A 21,579-nucleotide genomic window follows, 5' to 3' on the forward strand; every position below is an offset into this window, starting at 1 on the left:
CACCTGTAATAATATAGAGTGATTAATTGTACTACTGAATGATATTGTCATAAAGCTGATTGTTGTACTTGTAGTATATGATGTCACTTTAGTTACGTTTCAGCTAAAGACAGGTAAATTATGGAAGGGACTCAGAAATGTGTATATATTTTTAAAATCTTGTATTAGTTATCTATTGTTGCATAATAAATTACTCCAAAACTTTGCAGTTTGAAACACCAATATTTATTTTCCAGTTTCTGTCAATCAAGAATCTGGGTGTGGCTTGTCTAGGTGCCTGTAGCTGAGGAGCTCTCACTAGGTGGTGGTTGAGGTGTTGGCCAAGGTGGCAGCCATTAAGGTCTAACTCCAGGAGAAAGAATACTTCTAAACTCACTCTGTGGCTCTGGGCAGGCTCCAGGTCCTCACAGGCTGTTGTCTGGAGACATCCATTAACCTTGCCCCACCAACCTCTCATGGGGCTGCTCACAGTATGACAGAAAGAGGGATCCGAGAGACAATGGGTGATAAGTGATCCCAAAAGGAAGCCATGCCTTTTAATCACCTAAATTTGGAAGAGAAATCCTGTGACCTCTTGCTGTATTCTATTTGTTAGAAGCTAGCCACTAAATCCAGCCCACAGCCAGGGAGCAGAGGCACCCTAACATTTGTACACCAGTTAACAGGAATAGTTGGGAGCCATCTCAGAGGCTGCCTACCCCCAGATTTTACAAGTGATTATTGTATATTGAGACCCTCCCCCCCCGGGTCTTTTGGATAAAAGGAAGAGGGATAACCAACCAGCCAAGGAACTTTTCTGATGGGGGGAAAAAAAGGTGTGATTAACCTGAACCACAAATATTTTTACTGAACATCTGTAAACTTTTGAGTTTTGATGTTGTTTTAAAATGGGAAGATGAGTTATTCACCCTCACTAAACTTTCTATAGAACTGATCTCCTTTCTGAGAATTGTTTTTAAACTTTTTCAAAGCATAGTGTTTCTGAGTGAGAAAAAAGCTGTTGTTTGTGGCATAGCAGAGAAGTTTATAAGTTGCCTCAATTTAAGTAGTAGGCAAGTCCCTTTAAGGATTGTATGCTCTGAGTGGAATAATTTCAGGTGAACTGTGGGACTCATTCTTTTATTTATTTATTTAGTTTAAAGATTTTATTTATTTATTTGACAGAGATCACAAGTAGGCAGAGAGGCAGGCAGAGAGAGAGGAAGGGAAGCAGTCTCCCTGCCAAGCAGAGAGCCCGATGAGGGACTCATTCTTTTAAAGAAGTTTGATAGAAATCTTTTGTATTCTTTTGGGACGCCTGGGTGGCTCAGTTGGGACGCCTGGGTGGCTCAGTTGGTTAAGCAGCTGCCTTCGGCTCAGGTCATGATCCCAGCGTCCTGGGATCGAGTCCCACATCGGGCTCCTTGCTTGGCAGGGAGCCTGCTTCTCCCTCTGCCTTGCCTGCCATTCTGTCTGCCTGTGCTCGCTCGCTCTCCCCTCTCTCTGACAAATAAATAAAATCTTTAAAAAAAAAAAAAAAGAAATCTTTTGTATTCTTTTAAATAGAGGTTTACATGCAGTGTAGATAAGTTATGTGGTGACGGAGTGATAAAAGCATTTTTGAAGACAGATCGATGTCCAGGCTTCACAACCGATTAGAAATGGCCTCAGGCAGTCCTGTTAGTGTCTCTGAGCCCGAGTTTTCTGTCTATAATATAGGAAAATATATATGAAAGAAAGTGTTTTGACATGAGGAATGGTAGATTTATGAAACTTATTAAAATCTTCATTTCAGAAAGGGTATAATTATATTAAGTTCAGATGTCTCACTACTTCCCAATTTTCTGTCAGGATTCTAACCTAGAAAATGCTGTTAGATAATTCTTAAGGTCTGCGTAATCATTTTATCTAGGAAAGACCACAGTGCCCTTGCTTATTTACACCCGAAATATGGCAACACGTTAGGGAAACCGAAGTAGTTCCTCAGAAAATAGTAAGATAGCATTTTTACTGGAGTTATTGCAGGGTTACTGCAATTAGTAAGATTTTCTGTTATGTAGCCTGACTGACTGGAATGTACATTGAGAAATTCTTGGGATCAAGGAAGTTTATTAGGTGCCTCTGTACATGTTATCCTCTAGGGAGGAATAAATGCATGTGTGTCTGACTTAAAGATTAGGAGGACGAATTCTTATGGATTACTTTATAGTTTTTTTTTCTTTAAATTATTTCAGGGTTATTCCTCAACAATCTCAGATGAATAAAATGACTTTTACAGGGTGGCCAAATTGTTTAATCTTCTGGTTTTGCTCATAAAATTCACTCATGAAGGTGACCTGTCTTAGAATCTGGGTGGGTTCCCTAACCAATGATGTAGAGAGAGAAATGGGGGTTACTTGAACCAAAATGTGATTTACTGTCAGCTTCTTCCCTTTCTTCTTCTTTAATGAAACCTATAATAAAAATGCTAGTTATAACCAGGTTCGTTCTTGTATGACTCGTCATCAGTGCGCATGGTCCACTGTCGAATGCTTCGCTCTGACTTGATTCATCTACAGTGTGGAACTTCACTGTGTGCTCCAGCACTCAGCTTTAACGGAGTCCTTCTTGGATGCTTTTGTAGCTCTCAGGTTGAAATGCATTGTGACAGTATTAGGCTTATGCAAAGCAGAGATGCTTCTGTTACCTTTTTCTTTTTGCTTTTGAAATTCGTATTGATTATAATATCTTTATAAAATAGTTTGTAACCTTCAACAGTGAAATTTGACTGTGCTTGAGCTAGAATAGAGAAACTTGCTTAAATTAGTCTCTTGGTTTTGGCTTGTATTATCACAAGCCCCCTGGTGTGTTATTTGGTGCATCATTGAACAGAAGAGAATACGTAGAAACTGTAAGATTTTGTGAAATCATATACTGTTGGTGACTTCTTTGTTTTGTAGTGCTTCAAAGTGGAGTTTTGGTTTTCATTATGAACATTTGACTAGACCTGAATATTTCAGAGTTGGTTGTTGTTTTTGTTTGTTTGTTTTTTGTTATTCTAATTAACAGGGCAGGGAACAATTCACTGCCTAAACCTGTAGATGCAGGAGAGCTGAATTCAGAGAGGAAGAATAACTGGCTGAAATTACAACTTTAAAGGATGGATGTATAGTAGACATTTTGGTGGTTGATCTTTCTGTATGAGGAGAAAAGGCACTTAAGGCAGTGTTGTGTCTTATTTTTAAAAAAAAACAGGAACAAGAAGGTCTTGGAAAAGTGCCTATTTGTATTTTCTTCTGATCCCATCCCTCCCCTCAACCTAATGAATACAAAGAATTAATCCCATGGCCTAACGTGTTTTTATGAGTATATCTGTCTCCACATTTTCTAAGGTGCTTGCTTTTATTAAGAACCTTTTGTTGCAGGTTTTGGCATTCTGTCGTTTATACCAAACAGATCTGTATCCAGATGATGGTGGTGATGGTGGTGATGAAGACAACCAACTGACACTCATTCCGTGTGTCCCATATGCCAGGCCGTGGCATGATCTCACTTAATCCTCTGGGGAAACTGAAGTGAAAGTTATTACTATGGCAGTTCACCAGTGAGGAAATTAGGGCTTGGAAAGGTTGAGTAACTCAGCTGGGTTAGAGTGGAGGGGTTTATTGTCCTGTAGATCCCATTTTGTTTATGCCTGCTATCTCTGGAAGCAAAAAGTAAAATCGTTGTCATTTCTTGGTACAGACTCAAGCTTTATCCTCTTCCTCCTGTGGCTGAAGGCACCCATATAAGGACAGGGGGAAGAGTTCAGGGTACTCTCAACAAGGCACAAGAGTAGAAAAATATCAAGAGTCCATGCCAGACCGGGTACCCCCCTGTATGTGTGTGACACTAACATATAATACACCACACAGCAGCATTTGCACTAGTGTATGTGGCAGGCCACTCTGCGACCTAGGAGGCATCTTTGATTTCTCTTTTGCCCATATTTCATTCCATCTTCCAAGTTCTGAAGGTTCTATCTCCAGAACCCATCCCTGATTTATCCACCTGTGTCTGCTTCTGATCGAGCTGTAGTGAAAACTGGCCTTCTTGCCTGAACGATTGCAGTGGCCCAATATCTTCCAGCCTCCCACTGTCGCCCACCTGTAATAAATATACGCAGAGGGTAGAGGGTAGAGTAGCTGAAGGGGATCTTTCTCACACCCTAAAGAAGATCCTGTTGGCTTTCCTGCCTAAAGTCCTTCACTAGCTTTTCATCGCAACTTAGAGAAAATTCAGCTTCCTACCGTCTATCCTTGTGTACTGTGCTCCAAAGGCACTGGCCGCCTTTATGGTTTTCATACTTACCAAGTTCGTTTCCATTTTGGGTCTTTGTACCTGCTGTTTCCTCTACCTGAGCTGCTCTGGTGGTCATCGATCATCTTGTGGCTGACTGTATATTATCAAATGTCCGCGTCCCGGTGCAGCCTTCCTTGGTGAATCTGAATATCCCACTCCAGTACTCTCTCATGTTACTGTATTTTGTTTTCTTTATAGTTCCCATCACTCTCTGTTATGTTAATTTATTGCTTTGTTATCTATTTCCACCCCCCCACTAGAATGTGAACTTGAGGGCAGGGCCTCCCCTGTGCCTAAAAGAGTGTGCCTGTCATGTAGCAGCACATTTAAAAATCTATCGAATGAATGAAAATTTTCATCTCACTTCAGCATTCCATTATGAATATTTCTACATAATCTCTTAAAAAAAGATTTATTTATTTGAGAGAGGGAGCAAGCGACAGCATGAGTCGGGGGTGGGAGAGGGTAAGGAGCAGACGGAGGGCGAGTAGCCGATTCCCCCACCTCAGAGCAGGGAGCCTGATGATGTGATGCGGGTCCTGACCTCTGGGCTCATGAACTGAGCTGAAGGCAGACGCTTATCTGACTGAGCCACCCAGGCACCCCTATTTCTCCACAATCTTAAATATTCAGAAGAGGGGTTGTGAACTCTGATTCACAGTCCAAATCTGGCCTAAAGACTCATTTTACTTGGCTTATTAAAAAATGTTGTCATGGGGCGCCTGGGTGGCTCAGTGGGTTAAGCCTCTGCCTTCGGCTCAGGTCATGGTTCCAGGGTCCTGGGATCGAGCCCCGCATCGGGCTCTCTGCTCAGCGGGGAGCCTGCTTCTCCATCTCTCTCTGCCTGCCTCTCTGCCTACTTGTGATCTCTCTCTCTATCAAATAAATAAATAAAATCTTAAAAAAAAAATGTTGTCATTAGGGGCTCCTGAATGGCTTAGTCAGTTAAGTGGCTCCCTTAGGCTCAGGTCATGATTCTAGGGCCCTGGGATCCAGTCCCACGTCAGGCTCCCTGCTTAGTGGAGAGCCTGCTTCTCCCTCTCCCTGTCCCTGCTGCTTCCCCTACTTGTGCGTACTCTCTCTCTCTGTGTCAAATAAATAGATAAAGTCTTTTTTAAAAAAATATAGCCATTAGAAATATAACTTACATCCAGTCAAGTGCCCAGATCTTAAGTGTACAATATGGTGGCTTGTGCAGCCTTCTCTGAGCTCAAGATGCAAAAGGCTCTCACACATCCTCCTTCCAGCTGCATCCCCTTCCCATAGTGTACCTTGCATAAACTTTTTAAGTAGCTCCTCACATTTACGAGTTGCAAGATTTCACATAAAAATCCAGAATTCCAACATCCCTTGAATGATGGAAAGATAGCAACACACGATCTGCTTTCTCTTTTGGCCATTATATGGCCAAATATTATATGGCCATAAAAATGTATTGTAGCTGAGAAGCAGGTGTCCAAAGTGGTGGCACCAGTGCTCTCCAGTTTGCCTGTAGCCTTCAGTCCTCCTTCTATCCCTAACCTTGAAATCAGTTCCCAGTTGCCATTTATAATTTCATTTGAATTTTTTTATGATGGAGAAATATTTATTTCTTCCATTTTCTCTCTAAAAAAGTAGAAACGTGACAGTAGGCTAAAAATTTGTGTGAAATGGTTCCATGAAAGGTTCTTAGACTTGGTCCACTTCATTCATATGTATCGGTTAACCACCCTAATTCCACATGGTTGTGTTTAAAGATGATCTGTGGTATAAATGTGTCATTTATTTAACTAGGCTCCTGTGGAGCATGTAAGCTAGTTCCAGTTTTTTGACATTATCAAGAGCAACGTGTAGATGAATCCTTGTACAAATCATTTTTTTAAAAGATTTTATTTATTTATTTGACAGAGAGATCACAAGTAGGCAGAGAGGCAGCCAGAGAGAGGGGGAAGTAGATTCCCTGCTGAGGAGAGAGCCCGATGCAGCCCGATCCCAGTACCTGAGATCATGACCTGAGCCAAAGGCAGGAGGCTTAACCTACTGAGCCACCCAGGCACCCCTGTACAAATCATTTTTTTTCTTTTCTAAGGTTTTATTTAAATTCCAGTTAGTTAATGTAACAGTGCAATATTAGTTTCAGGGTACGCTTCAGGAATTTGCATGTCATCATCCTTGTGCAGGGCCATGCTGATCTTCTCTGTATTGTTCTGATTTTAGTGGATGTGTTGCCAAAGCAAGCACAAATCATTTTTTTGTTAGGATAAGATTTTTAAAGTGGTATTTCTGGGTCAAAATATATTTTGTTTGTAAGATGTGATACATATTGCCAAATTTCTGGTAGTGGTATGAATTGATGTGATCTATCTGGAGAGCAGTGTATGGAAGTGTGCTTTTTTCTATAATAAATTTAAAAAATTTTTTTGCTGATATAGTTAGTAAAAACAAAAAATGAAAATGCTAGCCAAGAAGTTTTTCATCCTCTTATCTGTAGAAATAGTTTGTACTTTATTATCGAGGATATATTGAAATCTTTTTTAGTACCATGTTTAGTACCATGTTGTACCTTAGATTTACATTGTGAGTCAACTCATGTACTATGTACTTTGCATATGAAGTAATGTGAATACCTTGGTAGAACTTGATAACCCTTTACTCCTGATTCTTAAACACTCCACATACACACACACGGTTATAATGAGCTCTACCATGTTCTGTATGGGAGTGTATGGAAATAAATAATGCAAAATCCTTTTTACCCATTGATTTTGTATTTGCTTTTATATTTTTGGTTAAATGCTACTGTTTTACAATTTGTTTTTTAAGGAGATGCCTACATAGAAGGGTGACAGCAGCTGGACTGAATGTTTCACTGCTGAACTGGTTCCTCAGGTAGCCTGGCTCTGGTGACTGCTATGGGAGAGTGGATGACTGTTACAGACCCACATCTATCTTCAGGTAATGGAGCCTAAAAGGAGTGTAAACTAAAGTGGTTTTAACTGTAGAGGTGAATTTTTAAATGAAACCATAAAATAATTACCACAAGTATTGAAGATGTGACTAGAGAGAGACATAAATAGTTGTAAAATATCTAACTTTTATCTTCAGAAAATTTATCTGGGAAAGCTAAGAATTGTGCCATAATTACTGGGGTTCAGTGCCTTTGATAGATGATGGTTTGATTGTTATTATTTTGGAGAATAATGTTTATGTGTTTGAAATAAATTTATTGGCTACTTCAATATGTTGCTGTAATTTGTTCCTTTAATATATAACCTTTGACTCAGGTGATTCTTATTTGTTATTTTTATAAGTCTGAAATACTATAAATTAAAGTAGTATATTGTAGCTTAACATGCCTACTAAGGGCACTCTCGTTGTAACTTCTTGGAAAAAAGTTCAGTTGACTCTTGGATAACATGGGTTTGAAACGTGTGGGTCCACTTATACATGGATTTTTTTCGATAAATGTAATATAATACTGTAAATGTATTTTCTCTTATGACTTTCTTAGTAACTTTTTCCCCCAGCTCGCTTTATTGTAAGAATATACTAATGTAGTGGATATAACATGCAAAATATGTGTGCATCAGCTGTTACTGGAAAGGCTTCTTGTCATCAGTAGGCTGTTAGCTGTGCAGTTTTGTGGAAGTCATCAGTAGCACACAGCTTTTCTGCTGCATGAGGGGTTGGTGCCCCTAACCCCTGTGTTGTTCAAGGGTCAACTGTATGTAGTTTTCATACAAAGAACAGTTTTGCCTTAACTTGAAAATTCTTAAAAATATTTATATAATTCAAAATCTTTGGTAATTTGCTTTGCATGTTTTTTTAAGTTGTTTAAGTAAATGCCTTTTATTCTTTCAGAAAGCAAAAATATCTGTCAATATACCTCAGAAACAAAGATGTCTCCATCAAGTTTATATTCACAGCAAGTGCTATGTTCTTCAATACCTTTATCAAAAAATGTGCACAGTTTTTTCAGTGCCTTCTGCACAGAAGAGAATATTGAACAAAGTATTTCATATCTTGATCAGGTAAAAAAAATTTTGTTTGTGAGAAGCAATAGCATAAATCATGTTCTATAACAAACATATCAAAGTTATGAGAAAAACACTTGTCAAGCACACGTATATTGTTATGACTTGGCCTGGGACTTACAACATATGAGATAGGCAAAGAGCTGTGGTGAGCGTTCCATGTGAATACATGGTAAACGTGTATGTCAGGAGCAGGTTGGCCTCCACATTGTCCTAGAGACTTCTCCCCTGGACTCTTTCCCTTATTTTACTGATACACTAAGTTCCTTGCCCAGGACACTGGCACTTGTAGAGCAGAGGCTAAAAAGAGCCTCTCTCAGTTCTCTCAGTTTTTTGTCCTTTGGGATATTTACAGTTTTCTTAACTTAGGATAGTTTTCATTATTTCTGAGAAAAGATTTCTGTCTTTTGTTTCTATACTAAGTCATTTGGTAACCAACTTTGAAGAAAACATTTTCTCCTACCAGGAATTGACGACTTTCGGTTTTCCTTCATTATATGAAGAATCCAAAGGTAAAGACACAAAGAGAGAATTAAATATAGTTGCTGTTTTAAATTGTATGAATGAGCTACTTGTACTTCAGCGGAAGAATCTTCTAGCTCAGGAAAATGTAGAAACACAGAATCTGAAACTGGGAAGTGATATGGACCATCTACAGAACTGCTATGCAAAACTTAAGGTAGAACTTGCATGTTGATCTGTATTTCAATAAGCCAAATGTCTCATAAGCTAAGCCAAGTGATAACTGTTTTCTCTTTAACATTTTTGGGTTTTTATACATACATCCTACAATGCCTGAAGGATAGAGGTCATTCCTGAGGGAGGGATCTGTGGTGAGCTGGAGGGGGTAGTTAGTGGCCTCCAAGGTTATAAAAAGGCTGTGAGTTATGGATAATACTTTAATTTTAATCAGAGAGACCTAGGGAAGGTCTTATGAATTAGACTGATTCAGAGTTGTAAGCACTTGAAGGCTGTAATTCTGCATTAAAACTTTTATACATAGGTAACCTTGGCCAAATGTTTTTTAAGTAGCTAGTGAATAATTACACAGTGATATTGGTAATCCAGACCTGTTTAACCTTTCCTCTGAGGAGTGGTTGCTTATTAGGACAGCCCAGAGTATAGAATGTTTTCCAGGAAATCTTCTAATTCTTTTCTTTTAATTTGACCTGAGCCAAAATCCGGTATTTTTCTCTGGACAGAAATGTTTGTTCAGTGGTAAAAGTTGCTGATCTGTCCTTGAAGAGCTTCTGGATCTAGTATACTATTCATTCAATTCATTGAGCAAAATTTATTGAGTATTTTTGCGCCAGGCACACTGGGTTTCACAGAGGAGTGAACCCTGTCCTTGCTCCCAAGGAGATTGTAGCATAGTGGAAGGAGATACATTGAACCATAATTATTTGCTTCATTAGTTGTTCTTGGTGTGGGAGGTGAGGGGAGGCTTCACAGAGAGTTCACATTTGATCTCTGGTTGGAGGAGTAAGTACACATTTGCTACTGTTTGGAGAAGGTGTTTTAGGCAGAGGGTATATAACCTGTAGAAAGCATAGAGGTAGGAAAGAGCATTTGACTTTCAGGGAATAGTCAGTAGCTCTGTAGGGGCTGAAGTGTATGATGATGATGATGAACGACAGAGGTGACACCGGGCCCCAGGCATCCGAGGATGTGAGGCACTGTGCAGAAATGCGAAGGCACCAAGGAATGTAAGTGAGAAGAAGGCATCATTGGTATCCGGTAGATATCAGCCTGGCAGTATGGTGGAGAAACTATGGGGAAGGGGCAGATTTGTATTTGGGACAGAGGTGGGGAGCCCAGAAGTCTTGGTGGAAAGGACAGCTGTTAGCAGGCCTTAGCAGCTGCCAGAGCCAGAGAGGTTTTGGACTTGAACTAAGGTAGTACCAGTGGAGATGGTAAAAGTGAAATATGAAGCAAACGTGGGAGGTAAAATGGGTAGAGTTTTATGAAAAACTGAATTTGGGGAATAAGAGAGTCATGAATTTAGGAGACCGTCCCAATATCTGTCTCAGGTTTATAAGGGATGATAGTATGAGATAAGTGATGTAGTAGGGAGGTGTGTAGATTTGCAGGGCTGATGGGGAGTTCAAGTAAAGCGTTGATAATCACTCAAAGTGAATCTGATTTGACATATATGGGACATAGCAACTGGCCCAGTGCCTCTAAGTTTAGTCATTCCAAATGGTCTGGCATGATAGGAAGTCATAAACACTCTGAAGAAGAAGGTGCCAAAAATTCTGGTAACTTTGGAGCTATCGGAGGTGTGTTCCTAAATTTCACAAATTCCTAACTCTTCTTGAGGCCCATTGTTATAGGTATTGTGCAAGTTGTTATTTGTGGTCAGTTATGCCATAACTTGAGTGGCTTTTATATTTTATAAAGATAAGAGGATTTTAAAAATATCCCAGTGGCCTCATGCAGAACTTGGCGCATTTCCTCAGGAAATGTGTGGAATGAATTCAAAATGAACATCTTATCTTGTACTGATTCCAGCAATGCTGCCATTCCCTTCTGGAAAAAAAATCTTCAGAGGTTAGCACTTGCAAGGGAGAACGAATGTTGTGCTGGAGTCCCACCCTTTCTGACCTGAAGGGTTCCCACTTTGCTCCATGTCTTCCTAAAGAGCTTCCTAAAGAAACTCCACATCACTTTGATTCTTTCTCAAAGAATGTACCGTAGAAGTGCTAAAGAGTCTGAAAAGGAGATTTTAAAAATGTCCAGCGGCAGCATCACTGGAATAAGTGAAGATTGCCTTTCAAGGGATGCACTTTGAAACTTGTGTATATATATAAAAAATGTTGGTATTTTAAGAAATTACCATATGACATTTAAACTTAAGTAAATTTATAACCTTACAGTATTGTCTTATATTGTTTTAAGTGAACATTTTGTGGGCCATTAAACTGCAGTTCTAGCTAACAAATCCTAGTATGTGTACGTTGTTTTTACTAATCTTTGAAGAATTCATTTGTTCCAAGTCCTATGTTAATTTTAATCACAGTTGCATGTGGATGTTTTAGGAACAACTGGAAACCTCCAGGAGAGAAATGATTGGGCTTCAGGAGAGAGACAGACAGTTACAGTGCAAGAACCGGAATTTGCATCAGCTATTGAAAAATGAAAAAGATGAGGTGGGTTGCTATTTATTGAAGAAGTTTAAGTGATTGTTTTTTTCCTTTTGGATTTGACATGGCCATACCCCACTTTAAAACAAGAACATTGGGGCGCCTGGGTGGCTCAGTGGGTTGGGCCGCTGCCTTCGGCTCAGGTCATGATCTCAGGGTCCTGAGATCGAGTCCCACATCGGGCTCTCTGCTCAGCAGGGAGCTTGCTTCCCTCCCTCCCTCTCTCTCTCTGCCTGCCTGTCTACTTGTGATCTCTCTCTGTCAAATAAATAAATAAAATCTTTAAAAAACAAACAAACAGGGGCGCCTGGGTGGCTCAGTGGGTTAAGCCGCTGGATGGCTCAGTGGGTTAAGCCGCTGCCTTCGGCTCAGGTCATGATCCCAGGTCCTGGGTTCGAGCCCCACATAGGGCTTTCTGCTCAGCAGGGAGCCTGCTTCTTCCTCTCTCTCTGCCTGCCTCTATGCTTACTTGTGATTTCTCTCTGTCAAATAAATAAAATCTTTAAAAACAAACAAACAAAAAAAACACAAAAAAACAAGAACATTAATTCATCCTTTGTCAGACTGATACGGTGCACCTCTGTGTACAGCATTGCAGCGTATTTAACTGAGCTCAGGAGCTCTCCCTGGCACCCCCGACCCCAAGTGGATTCATAGAGTTTAGTATATTGGTCCATAGCTTGTGACAGCCAGTGTCCTCTGCTGTCCGTCCTGGACTCTGGTGCATTACAACTTTTTCTTAGGCACCAGGGTGCTTTAAATGCAGATCTTTTATTCTCTGCCATACCTATACTTAATAACCAGCATGCCTCTTCTGTCTCTGTATTAAATACTGCCATTGTTCATCCAGTCAAGCTATTAATTACTTGACTAAATGGGCACAAGAGTTACTATTTTTTTAAAAAAACAATTCACATTACAAATCTTATTTCTGATTGTTATCGACATCATGATTTTAATTTCATTTCTGCTACAGTGACTACTTAGTATTTGGATCTACAAAGTTGATGCATTTGAAATTACCATTTTTTAATGTATATAAGAAGAAATTATGTTCTTACCGCTCTGCACTTTGACCCTGGCCATGTAATAACTATAAAAACACAATATTTATTTTCAATGTTGTTGTTTTTTTTTAACTATAATTAAGGACTTTTAGGGGAGCTTATTTCTTTCATGATTTTATAGTGATTTAAGCAGATTGTTTTGTCATATTTTGATTATTAAGTAATGCAGTTAGTGGATAGTGAAGTATCTTAAACTGCAAGGTTGCTTATGCATTTCCTTGGGTTGTTTCACTGAAAATTTTGACTAGATCTGCAGATTACACATAAGTGATTTGAATATAGTTAATCTTTAGTAGGAATTGAGTTAAACATCATCTCCAGCAGAGATTAAAAATGTTTGTATAGAATAGAACACAATTCCTATCTAGGGCTTCCTGAGAAGCCGCAGTAGATCTAAACACCGAGCTGCAGGGCCGGACGCGTAGTAGGTACTCAGCCAGTGTTTGAGCCGGATTCTGTCTGCTGTTTGGACTTACTCTAATTTGAGAACTGTTCATGGTCAGATAAAAACAAACCTCCTTATGTGCTGTGATGTGCTAGGGCTAGTTTGTCACAGATTAACAAGGAATCACGTGGGTCAAGTCAGTTATACAGTATAAGGAAGTCACTGCATATAATCAGGTTAATTCTTGTTTCAGACGAAGCTTTAATCACTTTAATACTTCTGTAAGCGTTTCTGGTTTCTAAATGAGCAGAGTCTGTACGTAGCATAAAAAGCATTGGGTGTTGTACATGAACAATGACTCTTGGAACACTGCATCAAAAACTAATGATGTATTTTATGGTGACTAACATAGCACAATAAAGAAAAGGTAGAAAAATAATTTAGGAAGTTAGCAGCTCTACAAATTTCAGAATTAAGAAGACTTCATGTGACTCACCTAATGATACTTTAAAAATTGATTTCCAGTGGTTATTGGGAAGGAAGAATAATCCTAAAATTATTTTATGAGGAGGTGAATGCTAGGTCTTCTCTTTTTTGAATTTACAAATCGTACCTGGGGTTATCAATCATAAAGGGATTCATTTGATCAAAAATGCTTTTTTCCAGGTACAAAAATTACAAAATATCATTGCCAGTCGAGCTACTCAGTATAATCATGATATGAAGAGAAAAGAACGTGAATATAATAAATTAAAGGAACGTCTACATCAACTTGTTATGAACAAGAAGGATAAAAAAATAGGTAAGAAACCAACTGGTTAAGATAAAGGAGAATAAATAAAGCTAATATGCTAAAAAATAAATGAATAGATGGAGCATGATAACTCATGAAGTATTATTTTTATGCTTTATGCAGTTGTTTGTAGATGGTGTGTATCCATATAAACTAGAAATCGAGGCAGCACACTAGCAAAAATAATAATTTTGCTTTGCTTCTTTTGTTGGATATAATTACAATTTTTTTAAAAATATGACCATTGTAGTTCCACAGTGGAAAAACTAAGCCAGAGGATATTCTGATCTTCCATAACAAAGAACTGATCATATGAAAACTCAAGATGAGTGTCTGAGTGTCAAAACAAGTGTGATTTTAGAATTAACTTCATAAAATTATTTATCAGACCAAATCATTTATATCAGTTCCTTTAAATAAGTGTTGCTGTGCATTTTTGAAGCATCTAGTCTGAAGGATGGACTGTGAATGTTATGCTTATGGTTGTGCTTAAGATGAACTTTTTTCTAGTGTTACTCTTTTGAAAATCAATTTGCAACTTCATCCAAGTATGTGCATAATTTCAGGGGAATCACATAGGTGGAAAAGTAGAACTATGTGCACATGCACGTGTGCACACAAGCATGCACACACACGCATGCATGACTATCACTGCGCAGATACAGTTTTGCTGGCCTGGGAAGATACGGCACAGGAAATCCAGGCACTGATTTATCAGACAGTGGTTTCCAGGTGGACTGTAGGTCATGTTCTAAGCCACAGTGTATGGTAATTCCCTGAACTGTGGTTTCCGGAGCTGAGCTTGGTGGGACTTGCTGACACAACAGCTGATGAGCAGATGTCTCAGGCTGTCCTGTGGTGGGCCGTGTCTGCTGTCAGCAGGCGGCTCGGTGCTGGTGGCATCCCCACGGATCTAGTGGAGCAGAGCTCTCGCACTCAGTCGGCTAGCTTATTTTATAAAAATCACTGAAAAATGAAAGCATAATAAGCAGTTAAGACAGCATTGGAAAATCTTTAGGTAATCAAATTTCAACTTCGTTGGTTAACCTCATGTTCATTCATGAATTAAATACAGAGCAGGAGGAAATGCTGGAAGTATAAAATGTAACACCTGATTAGAGAAGTTTATTAAAGATGTGACTGGTAACAGAGCCCTTATTTTATGGGAGTCTGACTGTTTCCTAGTCCAAACCTAACTGGAAGTGACGTTTCATAATGATTTTATCAAGTCTAAAATTACAATAACTTACTGTCTTCTTACTTCCTTCTGATGCCAACTGCTTCCATTCCCCCGCCAGACAGAAGAGAAAGTAATACACAGGGGCCTTGACTCCTTTGATGATGACAACACAGGGCTTGGCAGACTTTTTCTGTAAAGATTCTCATAGTAAACATGTTCGGGTTTGTGGAGTCTATAGTCTTTGGTCACAGCTGTTCACCCCTGCACTTGTAGTGTAAAACTGTATTAACGCATGGTCTGGCAGTGTGCTAATAAAATGTATCTAGAAAATCAGGCAGCTGGCCTGCAGACCATAGTTTGCCAACCCCAATGATAAAATGAATAATGATAATAAAATAATACTTACCAATCACTTTGTTAAGTGTTGTAACAACTTCTTTTACTCTTCACAACAACTCTTGGGTAGATACTTTCATTATTCCCTCTGTATTGATGAAGAAACAGGCTTTGTAGTTAAATAACTGGCCAAGATCTTAGTGCTTCTCAGGGATGGAGAACTGGAACTTGAAGTCCCGGCTGTTTGAGCCCAAATCCTAATCTATACCAGGTTGACCTGTGTGTTCAGTCTGTATAGAGTGTGTTAAGGTTTTATACACTTAAACATATGTATGGTAAGAATTGGTTTTGTTTTGCATGTTCATGTTTGTAGCTATGGAAGTTTTAAATTATGTGGGGCGAGCTGATGGAAAAAGAGGCTCCTGGAGGACGGGTAAAACTGAGGCCAGGTAAGGTCCAATTTAAATTGATATATTTCATTAGTATGTCCTTTCTATAACTGCATTTTCATACTGACAGTTTCTTCCTCAGGAATGAAGATGAAATGTATAAAATTCTCTTGAATGATTATGAATATCGTCAGAAACAAATCCTAATGGAAAATGCTGAACTTAAGAAGGTTCTTCAGCAAATGAAAAAGGAAATGATTTCTCTTCTTTCTCCCCAAAAGCAGAAACCTAGAGAAAGAGCAGATGATAGTACAGGAACTGTAAGTGGCTCTTTCCTCTCTAATAGAGTTTCGGATTGCTAAGTCAAACAATTCAGACAGTAGCTAGGTATTCCCATTGGGGACACCCTTGGTATTTTGGACAGAATGCTCATTGCTCTGCTACCGCTAGTCACTGTGACGACGACAACAGAATGTCCCTGTGTGTCTCTGGACATGGCTTGGGAAATGATGTGAGTGACCTTCTAGGGACTTACTCTGTGCCACACACTGTGATAAGCACTTCATGAACATGTCTCATTTTATTTTTCTAATTCAATGTTTTGCATATCATATTTATCCCCATTTTATAGCTGAGGAAACTGAGGCGCAGTCATCTCATTAGCCAAGTATCACAGGTGACAGAGCTAGGATTTAAATCCAAGTTTGTCTCACCCCAGAGTTCATGTTTTTAACCACTGCGCTGAGTATCCTCTAAATAGTTTAGGTATTGTGTACTTTAAGCAGGCTTGACTTTCGGAATGAAATGTTTATTAACTTTGGGAACCAACTCATCATTCAGTCCAGAAATTTGCAGAATGAACTTTATGTTCTGGTCCCCGGAAAGAAAAAGCAAAAAGGAATTTCAACTCCTTCCTTTGTCTCATTTGGGACTGTTAACAACAAACTACCACAGACTGGGTGGTTAAGAACAACAGAAAATTATTTTTTACCGTTCTGGAGCTGGGAGGTTCAAACTCGGGATACTAGTAGGGTCAATGTCTGGGGAGAGTATGTCCTCCTGGTTGCACATTGCCGGCTCCTTGTACCCCCTCCACCTCCTTCCATGCTGGAAAGAGGAGCTCACCGGAGTCCCTTTTTAGGGGCACTCATCCCATGCATGAGGACACGACTTTTCATGACCTCCTCACTTCCTGAAGGCCCCACCTCTGAATACCCGCATATTGGGCCTTAGAATTTCACCATGAATTTGAGGAACGTGAACATTCCGTCCATTGCATCATTCAAGAAACTCTTTTGGGGAGATGGGGCATAGGCCAAAGTAATGGTTACACATCTTAGGAGCTGTAATAGGGTGATACAAATGTGCTGAGCAGAGGAAGTGTGGCAATCAAGGAAGGCCTCACAGACAAGAGTGACCTTTGAATTGGCTCCTAAAGTTTGGGGGTAGAAGTGTGTGACCCAAGGGGAGTAATATGTGTGGAGGTCTGAAAACAAATCATGTAATGGGGAAAATTTCTTTTAATTTAATCGCTTTACATGTTTAAATTCTAGAGTCAGGCAAGTGACTAAAATCTGAAAATAAAGTTGATGAGAACTGCTAATTATCAGCAAGTCATCAGAACTTGTTTTATAAACCTGTATGAGGGGATTATTTACCTTGTGATATCACTAATTATTAAGCACATCCTACCTTCTACCTCTTTTTTCCTTCTTTAAAAAAAAAAAAACAAAAAAAACCATTACCTGAATGTCTTTGAAACTCCCAATCCAGGACCTGCTTGACCTCTGCCTTTTCTGTCAAAGTCTGTCACTTTTTGTTGTGTACGTGCACAAAACCCTCTTCTGAGTGAGCAGTTCCCATTTCTCCCGCAGCGTCTGCAGTTTTTGGCCCCACCTTTACTAACATTACCAATGTGTATTCAGCGCAAGTAAGGAGTAACTCAAGGAGACCTTTCTCAGATGTTTCAATTCCCCTCTCCGTGCCACCACAGCCAGTGGGGAGTCTCGTGTATAATTCTTAAAAATTCAGATGTTTACCTTTGGAGACGCAATAATCTCTTAAGTAGATTTCTTGTTTTTAAAAGATCTGCTTTTCTAGAATTTTTTTCTCTTGCAATTTAATTCTATTCCTTCTTTTCTTTTACGGATTTTGGAGCTGTTATAGCAAGAGGAATAAGATTAACCTTAGAATGCCTAGGTAGCCTTGAGGTTTTGTTAATTTATTATTGTGCTTGAGTATAGCCTTAACACATAGCCCAAATTCAAGTTAATTTTTTATTTTCAGTGTGTGGTTTCAGTTTCATTCAGTCTGGGCAGTGTGAAGCAATTGTGTTCATTTTTTTAAATAATGGAATTATAGTATTCTGGCGTGCTTTAACACACAGAAGGTGTGGCTCCTTGGAAGAATTCCTGGCAAGTGGCTCCAGAGGCTACTTAGTAGCTCCAACCTGCTTCCCCTGGGAGACCTTGACCTCTGGCAGCCTTTGATACAGTTCTCCCCGCTGAGGCGCTCCCTCATTCCTGCCGTACCTGCCTGTGGGAACAGTCTGATCAGCATTTCTTTCATCTTTGGTCTGTTTTCTTTTTTCCCCAGCAAGATATTTCATTGTTCATATTAAGGAAGTATATCTCTGTCCACTTTCCTGGATGTTAACAACAAATTTAGGACTTTGCAGATTATTATGCAGGTGTGTGTGTGTGTGTGTGTGTGTGTGTGTGTGTGTGTAATATTTTTATTTATGTAGCTGCAGATTATTTTGACATAATATATGTTAGTACTGTTTGCCTATGTTCTTTATCCTGCTTTGATTCTGTATGATTCTTTGTCAGTGGTTTGCTGTATTTTCCTATGATTTAGTGTCTTGGTAGAGTAAAAAAAAAGAATCTCTAGTTTTATTTTTTAAAATTATATGAGAAAAATAGGATTCACAGTTGCTTTTATTTTGTAGATAACCTCACTGGTTTATTTTTTTAAACAGACTAGGATGGGAGATAAGTTGATCTAACTTCAGATCTCAATTCTACCTCTTGGCTATATGATAATGGGCAGTATCTCTACTTCTCTAAGCATCATTTTTCCCACATTGTAACATGATTTGGGAATTAATTAGCATGTGAGAGCTCTAACATAACACTGGACAAGTAGGGAATAACTCTTCCTCACACAGCTCCATGACTCTTGTCACTAACTATATTTGGATTCAAAGTCATATATGATGAGGCCTGAATTGGAGAATTTCTGTCCTTAATATTAGGTCATATATGCATAAGAGACAGCACAGAAATGATTTTGATGGGTATCTCTGATAATCAGTTTGATTACTACTGCCTGAGTATCTGGAGCCATTTTAAGATACTAGTCTTTCCTTCTCAATCTCTCTTGCTCGTAGGTTATCTCTGATACTGAAGAAGATGCTGGGGAACTGAGTAGGGAGAGCATGTGGGACCTTTCCTGTGAGACTGTGAGAGAGCAGCTTACCAACAGCATCAGAAAACAGTGGAGAATTTTGAAAAGTCATGTAGAAAAACTTGATAACCAAGGTAACTTACTGTCTTGGTACCTGCAAAGTGAGTTGTGACACTCGTTCTTAATTTCAGTCACTTGGAAAGTCACGTCAGGGGCTCAGACCCTGAAGTACTGGAGCTCAGTTTGGTGGTTTGATAATCAAGCTTCTATCTACTTCTGGAGGTGAGGTTTGAACCTCACTGAGAAATACTTTCCCCTCAGTGAATCTTTCTCTGAACCATCAATTCTGAGTGCAACATACAATTGAATAAGGTGAACTGAGTCTCTTACCGATCTTGGAAATTAAGAATTATTATTCGTGATATGGTATAAATATGAGCTTTTTGCTTATTATTCCTAGATACTTGCATACTCCTGGTTCCTACTAATTTATTTTTAAGTTACTTTCAGAATAATAGATGTTTAATATAAAATATCAATTAGGAAGTATATGAAGTAGAATATTCAGGTTTCTGTTTCTTGTTCATGACACTTAACAGTTTGGTGCTTATCTTTCTGGATTTTTCTGTAGGCATTTACAAAATATATATTTTTTGAAGATTTTATTTCTTCATTTGATAGAGAGCACAAGCAGGGGGAGCAGCAGGCAGGGGGAGAAACAGATTCCCCACTGAGTAGGGAGCCCAATGTTGGTCATGATTCCAGGACCCTGGGATCATGACCTGAGCCAAAGGCAGACACTTAACTGACCAGGCTACCCAGGCACCCACAAAATATTTATTTAAAAATATATAAAAAACTGGGGTGCCTGGGTGGCTCAGCTTCTGACTCTTGGTTTCAGCTTAGGTCATGATCTCAAGGTTGTGGGATTGAGCCCCATGTGGGGCTCTGCACTCAGTGGGGAGTGCTTGAGATTCTCTCTCTCTTCCTTCTCCCTCTGCCCCTTCCACTGCTCATGCACATGCACTTGCGCTCTCTCTCTATAAAATAAATAAAATCTTTTAAAAAAAAAAAAATATATATATATATATAAACAGAAATTGAACATTACATATTTTTTCTACACTGCTTTTTTCATCTAACACTGTATTTTAGACACCATTCCCTGTCACTGCAGATAGTATAGATTTACACTGATGAATGTATTCTTAATATTTATATTTGTTAAAGTTTGCATGCTTTTAAATCAAGAAAAAGTTTCTGCTCAGTAAATGAAGTCTGTTGAAAGAAAAGTTATTTTAAATGTCAGAAGTCATAAAATCACTGTCAGTTGTCTTCAATAGTAAAGAGTAATCAGCAACATTTTGTGCCATAATTAATTTACATGAGATTTTATTGATGTCAGTCACCATCTCTTAGTAAATGGCAAGTCTGTTTAGTCTTTGTTGAATAGGAATTTGCAAGCTTTGTAGCACTGCATTGATCTTTGAAGAAGAGTCCAAAGTAGTTTATGGATTTGTAAATTATTTTTCTCTTTTGTGAATATCGATTGTCCATTATTTTAAGATTTTATTTATTTATTTGAGAGAGTGAGTAAGCAAGTGAGAGAGAGAGAGAGAGAACACGAGCGTGCACTAGCAGGGTGAGGGACAGAGGGACAAGCAGACTCCCTGCTGACCAGGGAGCCCAATGCAGGGCTCGATCCCTGGACTCTGGTTCATGACCTGAGCTGAAGCCAGATGCTTTTAGGTTGTCCAGTTTTAATTAGGACATAGTCTTGGGTAAATAGGGATTACAGATTAAATGTTCATAATAGAACTATTAGTAAAGATATCATTTTAGTCCAAAAATAGTACGAATTTGTAGTTGTCATGAATCCCTTATAATAAGTTGCTTTGCTTTTTAAATTTTTTCATAGTGCTAAAATACTATAAATTTAGTTGTATTATTATAGCTTATGACATTTTTAGAGGGCAAAGGGAATAATAAGTACCTTTTAGGAAAACCTATGAGAGTCCAGAAAGAGAAGTTCTGAGAGCCTTGATTTTTAACTATAATTCAGAAAACATAATAAACTGAGTGGTGTAAAAACCTGTATCAAATGACTGGTTTTATGTTAGTTTCAAAGGTACACCTAGAAGGTTTTAACGATGAAGACGTCATCTCACGACAAGACCACGAACAAGAAACTGAAAAACTCGAGTTAGAAATTCAGCAGTGTAAAGAAATGATTAAAACTCAACAGCAGCTTTTACAGGTTGGTGTGAGTTGCCTTTTCAAGCTGTTTTCCTGTGAGAGTGGTCAGGATTTGAACTGAGCCTTGCTAGATTGTTGCTCCTGCATCTCAGAAGATCTGTAGCGTTGGTCTTTTTTCTGCTCTCCGCTCAGTTCTTGGCTTGCTGACAGGTAACAACGCACGCTGTTCCTGAGGCGGGACTTCGCCAGCTGGAAAATGAGAATCCTTGCTTGCCTTTCTGGTTTTTCATCATTTCTGTCCTTCCCTGAAAGTTTGACCCTGCTTCCATTGCTCTAATTTTAATGGGGAGCGTTGCAGGGACCCCCTGGA

General features: G+C 39.0%; 1 protein-coding gene and 1 non-coding gene across 10 annotated transcripts in view; one reads left to right on the forward strand and one right to left on the reverse strand.

The window, feature by feature from the left end:
- Positions 1–21,579, forward strand: part of SSX2IP (SSX family member 2 interacting protein) — a 43,269-nt gene that overhangs the window by 13,204 nt on the left and 8,486 nt on the right. For 6 of the 9 annotated variants that reach the window (XM_047727130.1, XM_047727129.1, XM_047727132.1 and 3 more), the window contains exons 2-10: positions 7,102–7,233; positions 8,140–8,309; positions 8,779–8,991; positions 11,351–11,461; positions 13,574–13,709; positions 15,590–15,665; positions 15,736–15,925; positions 18,997–19,147; positions 21,134–21,270. In XM_047727130.1, coding sequence (XP_047583086.1) covers positions 7,191–7,233; positions 8,140–8,309; positions 8,779–8,991; positions 11,351–11,461; positions 13,574–13,709; positions 15,590–15,665; positions 15,736–15,925; positions 18,997–19,147; positions 21,134–21,270 — 1,227 coding nt within the window. In that variant the 5' untranslated portion in view covers positions 7,102–7,190. The remainder of the gene's footprint in view (positions 1–7,101; positions 7,234–8,139; positions 8,310–8,778; positions 8,992–11,350; positions 11,462–13,573; positions 13,710–15,589; positions 15,666–15,735; positions 15,926–18,996; positions 19,148–21,133; positions 21,271–21,579) is intronic. The other 3 variants (XM_047727134.1, XM_047727135.1, XM_047727137.1) reach the window with 2 other exon arrangements.
- Positions 6,411–6,519, reverse strand: LOC125099508 (U6 spliceosomal RNA). Its single transcript, XR_007127229.1, has one exon. It is a non-coding gene; the product is annotated as a U6 spliceosomal RNA (small nuclear RNA).

Source organism: Lutra lutra, chromosome 4, assembly GCF_902655055.1.
Source record: "Lutra lutra chromosome 4, mLutLut1.2, whole genome shotgun sequence".
In the NCBI taxonomy this organism is placed as follows: domain Eukaryota; kingdom Metazoa; phylum Chordata; class Mammalia; order Carnivora; family Mustelidae; genus Lutra; species Lutra lutra.